The sequence below is a fragment of the Rosa chinensis genome, chromosome 4 (assembly GCF_002994745.2).
Source record: "Rosa chinensis cultivar Old Blush chromosome 4, RchiOBHm-V2, whole genome shotgun sequence".
Lineage (NCBI taxonomy): Eukaryota > Viridiplantae > Streptophyta > Magnoliopsida > Rosales > Rosaceae > Rosa > Rosa chinensis.
The window spans coordinates 324,853-333,967 of record NC_037091.1 but is presented as its reverse complement, the minus strand read 5'-3'; the positions used below and the strand labels follow the sequence as shown (position 1 = coordinate 333,967).

Below are 9,115 nucleotides of genomic sequence, written 5' to 3'. Positions count from 1 at the left end.
CAGCCCCAGAAAGCTTGCACCCCACGGTGCTGGCACGTTGCACAATCACAGGCAACAAAAACTGGCCAAACTAGGTCATAGCCAAAAATTTTGGCATGCCCAATGGGACTACACTAGAATCTTTTGCATCCATCATTGGGAAGCCAGGGGATAATTCTTACCAGAGAGTGTTCGAACTACCAAAAACACAAGACCTCTAGTTACATGCAGCATATTCGTGTTGCTTGTCGTGGTCTTTCTGAAGAAGTGTTGTTTACAAGATTTGCCCTAGATTCGCAGGCAGACACAATGTCGAACTCCGAACACAGAGAACGGTTCACTGAAGTCATCACTGATGACGTTAACTCTGCAGGCAAGCCCACTGCGAGTATTGATTTTGCTACCATAGTCAACCTTGCTGCTAGCGTTGACACTACTGCTACTGCTACTGATGGTACTGCTTCCAAAGGTAGCGTGAAGCCTGATTGGAACCTGCGGCTTGACCGCATGTTTACGGCCCTCTATTGGTAGAGTTGGTCAAGGGGATTGCGTTCAACAACAGTGTTCTAGCTTAAGGAGCATGTCGCAGCCATTAATGGAGAAATGGCATCCATGCGAAAGGATGGCACTGTCTTGGCTACATCAGTGGAGAGGGCATCAACTTAGTTGGGTTCGCAACATGCTGAGTTAGAGCACATGAAAGAACTGCTCAAGAAGATCCCCTCAGAAGTATGTACCCTCAATCGGAGAAAGGAGACTGCTAGTGTCACTGCTGTGATACCTTCTATTAGGCCGATTGCCTCTTCTTCGAAAGCCAATGAAGTGGCTTTAAGTCCTAGTAAGAAGAATGGGACACCGCCGGTTAGTAAGAAATTTGCGATCCATAGATCTCCTGAAGGCACAGCGGCGAACCATGTTAATTTCTATCAGTATGATAGTGATGGATCCAAGAACTGTTATCAGAAACTTCCTCTAGGCTATTACAGGGTGGATGAGGCTGGCAACCCGGTCCAAGTCAGAGCCTTGGTGAAGTACCAGAGTGTGCAGACTGCTACTACGTAAGCCATTCCTACTCAAGTCATCTTTTGAACTGTGCCAACTCCAGTCACTACACAGGTTGTGCCTACTCCGCTGATGACCAGCATACTGTGGTAGCAGCCACCCTTCTTGAGTGAAATTACACCAGGAGAGACGACGTGGAGGAAATCATCAGGGCCGCTACTCATATGCCCGACATTAATATGGTCTACCAGGGTCCTTTCCATGTGCATATTATGCTCGCTCACCTTCCCAAGGGTTCTAAGAACATCTTGTTTTCTACCTTTTCAGGGGAGGATACCGAGAGGGCAGCGACTTATCTGGCCAAGTTCAAAGTTCAATGTGACTAGTATGCGAATGATGATAACCTCAAGTGCAAAATCTTGGCCACACAATCAGGGGTTGCCTTCACTTGGTTCTCCAAGTTGAAACATGGTTCAGTGGCTGATTGGCCCGCTATGGAGAAACTCTTCAGGGAGAATTATAGGGCTACTGAAGCTCAACAACCCACTGAGTATGTTGTGGCTTACCTCAGTGCTTCCTGATCCAAAAGGCAAAACTGAATGTCGTATTGCCCGATAAGGAATTGGTTAATTTGGCAATCAAGGGTCTGGAGAGGCGCCAGCACAAGAAGCAAGATGGCAACATGTTTAATTCCATGGGTGAGTTGATCACAGAAGTTGGCAGCTTTGATGTGTGTGTGTGTGTGTTTGTAAGTTGGGAAATGTACATACAAACTAGGGGCGGTTCAATAGCCACCTAAATTATAGTTAAAATTATACTCTGATTCTAGACCATTAGATTAGATGACAACTAACGGTTGAGATTAGACAATAATTTTTTTTTTATATTTAAAAAAAATGCATATTCTAAAATACAAAAGAAGATGACTATTTGGTCTAGTGGCATAGTCTCCCCTTCATAAGTGGGAGGTTGTGAGTTCGACTCACGAAAGACTAGTTGTAGCATTTGAGTTGTTTATTGGATCAAAAAAAGAAAAAAGATGACTATCCTTTTTTCTTTTTTCTTGTTCCACTATCTAATTTAGAATCGATCAAGATTATCTATTTAGTTGCTTTCTTCTCTAACCTCATTCATTGCAAGTTATAATCTAGAAACTACTTTTAAAGTTTCATGTAACATAAAGTCAACTTTGTTTACATTTAAAGAAAAAAAATTCTTCATTCGTTGATTTTACTAGGTTTTGCCGGTCTATAAAAATGACATATTTCTATATTAATTCTTCATTTATTAATTATATCTTAATCTATTTAATAACAGAGCAAATGGAGATTGCGAACTCAAAAGCACCAGGTGAGTTGTTGAACTGGGATGATCTTTAGAAGATGAAGTACTCATGGAACGTGGCACAGGAAGTGTTGAGTGTGGCACCACCACTTCAAGGAGCTTTTAGGGAAGCGTTGCAAGACTTCGTCTTCAATGGCTTCACCATCCCTAAAGGCTGGAAATTGTATTGGAGCGCAAACTCGACCCACAAGAGTGCGGCTTACTTCCCCGAACCCCAGAAGTTCGACCCTACAAGATTCGAAGGAAACGGACCTGCCCCATACACGTTTGTTCCCTTTGGAGGAGGCCCGAGAATGTGCCCCAGAAAAGAGTACGCCCGATTGGAAATTCTTGTTTTCATGCATAACCTAGTCAAGAGGTTCAAGTGGGAGGCGATTATTCCCGATGAGAAGATCGTGGTCGACCCGTTGCCCATGCCCGCCAAGGGACTTCCCATCCGCCTTTTCCCTCACAAAAAGGCTTAATTAATTACCGACCTGCTAGTTTACTTATACACCAGACGATCGAAGTACCAGTTCACGTCAAGGCTTTGTTAATCTTCTTCTTTTTCGTTTTGGGTTAATTATTGTATTTGTTGTTCATGTTTTGTTTTAAATTTATGGCATCTGCGTGCTAGTGTAACCAATTCAATCTGAACTTGTGTTAGTACGTGCTATGCACTTGACGTTTTAAAGACATAAAAATGTATAATGGATCAGAAATTACGAATAAACATATATATTTATTGTTAACGCACCTATATATATGCATATCACTCTGTCTGTCATGTGATGCCTGTGTAAAATATTATACAAGTCAATCATGTTTATATTAGTTTGCTAGTTTAAGTTGATAGCTGGTCACGAGAGTAATGGGGACTCATCAGTCACCAATATTTCCAGATCCATCTGCTTCTCATGAAAATGATGCAGTGTTAATCAGGGGCGGACTTTTAAGGTCTGGAAGGGTCCAGACACCAAAGGGGTTCTAAAAAATATCTAATTAAGTTTCATTATTAATTCTGGAGAGTGAAATTTGCACTCTAACTATTTAAATTTATCATATTTTATGATTTTATGTGTTGCACTCCCTCTTTTTTTTTTTTTTTTTTTTTTTTTTTTGGATAAATGGGAGCCAAGAGGCCCAAAAAAAAAGAAAAACTAAACTTCGGAATTCACGATCCTAACTCTAGGAAATTCACACAAGTCATCAAGAAGAGAGTTAATGACTTGTGGAGGAGGATGCAACATGACATGCACCCCAGCTTCAGCCTGCAACCCATCCTTGGATAGGATATCTGCAACTACATTCACTTCTCTATAGGTGTGTCTAATATCAAAGCTCAGGAACTTTTGCTGCAAGAATGAGCAACAATTGAGGATGGTCTTTAGAGGATGCACTTCATCCACTCCATTCTTTACCATGTTAATAAGGGTTTCAGAATCACTTTCAACATACAAATGGTTGCACTCCCTCTTTTACCCTTACACGAAACACCAAATTATTCTCACCCATGTACCCACCCAGCCTCTTCATCTTCAACCCCAGTATGATATTTACCCCAGAAAGATAAGGGAAGAACATCAGCCTCAATCCTATCACCTAATTCATAAACTCAAATCCCATTTTCCTTTCTCTGTTTCTCACTCTCTTCCTCAAAGTTGAGTCTTTATCTTTTCTACGGTTTTCATTTCTCGCTATAGATCGTGTTCGTTACTTCGTCGGAGGTGGTGCCTACGGAAGTGGTGGTGGCGGCAGCGGAGGAGCGGCTGTGGAGGTGGTGGCTGGGATCGTGGATCTAATGGTGGGAGCTAGAGGAGTATTACCTCAGAAATGCAGCAAACTCTCATCTTTTCCTTTTGCTTCAATTTACTGGCTTTCTCCTCCAAAGTCCTTGGTGAAAAATTCAAGTGTGGGAAACATGGCCCAGTTATCAAATTTTCTTTTAGCTTCAGAGGTAGCCACCCAGAAAATTGTGGGTATCCTGGGTTTCTTGTATCCTGCAATGAAAGGAAGGAAACCATTCTTGAGCTGCCAATCCCAGTTAAATTCCCAATAAAAATCATACACTATAAGAATCAGAAAATCCAGCTATATGACCCAAAAAATTGCTCGCTGGTGAAGCTATTGAAAGTCCACAACATGCCAATCTCTCCCTTCAGCTACTCAAAAGACCAAATGACGAATATTATCTTTTTCAATTGTTCTTCAACTGAAAGGGAATCAACATGCCGAGGAGACCACCATTGTTGGAGCATGAAGTTAGCTTTGACTTATCAAGTCATTGTTTGCTTTGCTGGCTAAAGTTTTGATCGTCTTTTCAGATAGATGCAGACTTGATCTGCTTAGTAGTCGAGTTTTTGAGCAACTACAATTGATGTTCACATTTCTTTTAATTTAACTAGATAGAAAATTTATTTAACTTTTGGTAAAAAAATAAAATAAAAGGGCAAAACAGATAATGAGTTTATAAAAAGCATAAAAATATATTAAATGTAGATAGTGGAAGTGCAGATTACAATTGGAGGTGTGCAAATTTCACTCTCCTTAATTATTTACCTTAATGGAGCCTAGCCTATTTCTTGCTCGAGTTTATTAATGGACCCCATAATTTTTGTTCATTTATCTCAATTCTAGGGATTTTTTTTCTCACTATCCCATTAAGTTTTTTTTAATTCTCTCTTACCCAAAACATTCTAAGGAAATATTCCCTAATACTTCATTAAGATTTTTTTTTTTAAAATTTTTTTTAATACCATTTTACCCTCACCCCTTTGTTATTTAGAGAGAGAGAGAGAGAGAGAATGGAAGAGAGATAAACTATATGAGACTTCGCTGGAGCCGGTCGCCGGAGTCCATCACTGGTCACCGGATTCCAATTACTGGTCACCGGAATCCGGTCACCGACCACTGCCCACCGGAATTTTCTAACAACATCTATTGCCCCAAATAAACGTCTATCACCCCGCAATAAAGAGTCTATTGCCCCCAATAGAAGTTTATTGTCCCCCAATAGAGGGGTAATAGAGGTATATTGCCCCCCAATAGATGTCTATTGGCCCCAATAGTCTATTGCTCCCTATTAGATGTCTATTGCCCCCCAATAGAAGGGCAATAGATGTCTATTGCTCTCCAATAGACGTTTCGATTACCGACATGAGAACTAATTTTCCTAAAATTACACAAATAAAACTTTGATTAAAGAAAAAATGATTAATTTCAGCTTACCCCCCTGAGGTTTGGGGGTGTCATCATTTCACCTTCTTTACTTTCAATTTTGAATTTTTACCCCCTAAACTTTCCAATTTCAATCAGCCGTGTCCAATTTCTACTATTCCGTCTAAATTGGACGTTAAGTTTGACCCTTGAGAGCTAAAATTGTCATTTCAACAAAATAAAATAAAAAAATAAAAAAAATTCTTCTGTTTTTTAGTTTTATTTTTTTATTTTTTTCTCTTTCTTGGTTTTTTATTATTTTTTATTTATTTTGCCTTCAACCTATACACCACAAGTTATAATAGGTTTATAAAAACAAAAAAATAATCTAGGTGGTTGAAAACCGCTCGCTGGTCTACGATATTTGTGATATATCTCTGATAAAGTGAAGAATTTTAGGATATGTCCCTAATAAAGTGAAGAAATATCTGTGTAAAATCATTTTTGGTCTACTATATTTGTGATATATCTCCAATAAATTGAAGAATTTTAGGATATATCCCCAATAAAGTGAAAAAAAATATCTGTAAAAAATTATTTTATACTTTATCTGTAAATGTCTGTATATCCCCAATAAAGTGAAGAAATATATGTGTAAAATCATTTTTTACAGATATTTATTTACATATAAAGTGTAAAATTATTTTTTACAGATATTTCTTCACTTTATTAAGGATATATCCTAAATTCTTCACTTTATCGGAGATATGTCACAAATATCGTAGACCAGCGAGCGACTTTCAACCACCTAGAGTATTTTTTTTGTTTTTATAAACCTATTATAGCTTGTGGTGTATAGGTTGAAGACAAAAAAAAAAAAAAAAAAAAAAAAAACTAAAAAACTAAAAAACAGGAAAAAATATATATATTTTTGTTTTATTTTTTTTTATGTTGAAATGACCATTTTAGCCATCAAGGGTCAAACTTAACGTCCAATTTGAACGGAATAGTAGAAATTGGACACGGCTGATTGAAATTGAAAAGTTTAGGAGGTAAAAATTTAAAATTGAAAGTAGAGGGGGTGAAATGATGACAACCCCAAACCTTAGGGGGGTAAACTGAAATAAAAAAAAAACTTGAGATTACATCAATTTAAAACGTCTAATGTCCCCTAATAGATGTCTATTGCATCCTAATAGATGTCTGCTCTCATTTTACCAAAAATAGAAGAAGAAAATAACATATTGTATAATTTATTCTAAAAAAAAAGAACAGATTGTATAAAAAAACCAAGTCCAAATTAGATGATGGAATTCTTTTCAAAGCTGTGTATGCATAGAATAAGACCAAATTGTATAAAACTTTTTTTTACTTTTTTGTTCTTCGTAAAAAAAATGGCTTTTTTGTTGAAATATCAAACCTGAAATATTTGAAAAAAAAAATTGATTAGGGCACCCAGAAAATGCTCTAGGCACTCATCTCTTCCCGCATGACAGTCACCGGCAGAGATCCCCTTCCATTGCCTATTCGTGCACATGTTCTCCGGTGGCACCTGCTTCTTCCTCAAGAACGACGGTAACCAGAGCAAGCTAGGCTCAAGCGACATCGCGAAAGCTGGCGTCAAATTCGTGCCATGGATTTCCAGCGTTTCCCCTCCACCGTCTACAGAACGGAGGAGATATGAGAGAGAGAGAGAGAGAGAGAGAGAGAGAGAGAGAGAGATCCGGCGTGAGAAAGGAGAGAGAGGGGAGAGAGAGGTAAGAGATGAGTGGCATAAATTATAATTTATTAATTAGGCTGAGGGTAAACTTGTCTTTTTATGTTAAATTGGGTAGATGAGAATAAAAATATGTTGCTGAGGTAAGTGAGATAATTTTGTCTGATTTTGGGGCTTTGGGTCGAGAACCCTAACAAAAACGCATCTCTTTCCAAATTTAATAAATAATTATCTATCTTTTTTTTTTGTTACAATCATTTTTTTTTCTCATATACAATAACTAGTCTATTATCACGACCTCCCATTTACAAAGAAGAGACTTATGCCACTAGACCAAATGGTACTGGGCGTCAATTTTTTCTTTTTGTATCGTATTATGTTAATTATATGCCTGTGAGCTGTGACTTGTTGGTAAGTTGTGATTCCAACATTATTAAGGTCATGAGTTCAATTCTCACTGACATATATAAGAGTGGAGTGGGCTAAGGGTTTTTTTTTTATTTTTTTTTTTTATAAATGTTAATTATATCAAATTTGAAATGTTATTATTATTATTACTATTTTAGTAAAAATGATGAATATCATTAATTCAAATGGTTACAATCAAAGATGAGTACATCAACAATGATTGTTGGAGCATCACATTGCCAAGTAGTGTTCAAAGAGTCCTCATAAGCTATACCAGCTAATCTGTGATCAACCCAATTGGTTGTTCTTGGACTTGGAGCATAAGCAAACTACAGCCTCGGAATAGTCTTCAAACTCTCTTAGATATCAAAAACCAAGTTTCTGTGTTCGAAAAGATCTATTTCATGGGTTGAAATTGCTTGTACAGCTACCATACAATCACTCTCCGAATCAACACAATAATCTGCATTCTTTAGAGCATGTCAACTCCATGCTTGATAGCTAATAGCTCCACCTATTTTACTGAAGCTACATGACTTATGTGTTTTGAGAAACCAGAAATAAACTTACTGTTTGAGCCCAAAAGCGCAGCCAAACACTTACCATTGGCATCTCGTAGGACTCCTCCAACTCCACCAGAAATTTGAGATGGCAAAAAAGCACCATCACTATCGAGCTTCAGTTTGTTTGGTGTAGGTGCTTTCCAATACTTAAGCTTCTGAGATGGTTTTGTACTTGGCTTGCTGGCATGAGCAGCTTTATATTCATCATACCAGGTCATGCACTTTAAAATAGTGGTTTGTGCTGGTAGTGATGTATCTGACCATAGCTTGGCATTTCTTTTTGTACTCCTTAATGAGCATAGTAAAATTTATCTTTTTTTTTTTTTTCATAGGGAGAGTTTGTAATAAGGATAATTAAAATGAAGACTTCATGAGAACTTTCTAATCATTGGTTTGGGAGAACCACTTTTCAATTACATCACTGCAAATCAATCATTAGATGTTTATGAACGTATGAGTAGATCAAATCAATGGACGAGCCAAATTTGTTAAAACTGAACCGTTTATGTTCATAAATGATAAATTAAGATTATGAATGACTTAACGATTTTCACTTTAGTTGAAATATTGCATAAATGATCTACTCATGAATATCTAAATATCTAACGGATGATTTGCGAAAATGTGATTGAAAAATGGGTCTCACAAGAAATTTCTCATTAAGTCCTCATTTTAGTTGTCCTCATTAGAAGCTCTCTCATTCTTCATATAGTGTCTTCTCTTTAGAGAGAGAGAGAGAGAGAGAGAGAGAGAGAGAGAGAGAGAGAGAAGGACAAAAAGAAGAAGAGAGGTTTACTGTTAAACAAAAAAAATTTGATTTGGACCCCCCAACCCTAGAATCCTAGTTCCACCCCTAATGTTACTTAATTGCCCATTAGTTTAATTACTTTAGGATCCACTTAATTGATAGTTGACACGTAGGTGATACCCTCCACCTTCTAGCCAAACCATATATCATTAATAGTCC

The 9,115-nt window shown here is 37.6% G+C and overlaps 1 protein-coding gene across 1 annotated transcript; it reads left to right on the top strand.

Annotated features, from left to right (window-relative positions):
• Positions 1 to 2,331: 2,331 nt before the first annotated feature.
• On the top strand, positions 2,332 to 3,064 carry LOC112201019 (beta-amyrin 28-monooxygenase). The gene has a single exon (XM_024342031.2). It carries the CDS (start codon positions 2,364 to 2,366, stop codon positions 2,787 to 2,789), a length of 426 nt encoding a protein of 141 aa, XP_024197799.1. The 5' UTR covers positions 2,332 to 2,363; the 3' UTR covers positions 2,790 to 3,064.
• The last annotated feature ends 6,051 nt before the right edge of the window (positions 3,065 to 9,115 follow it).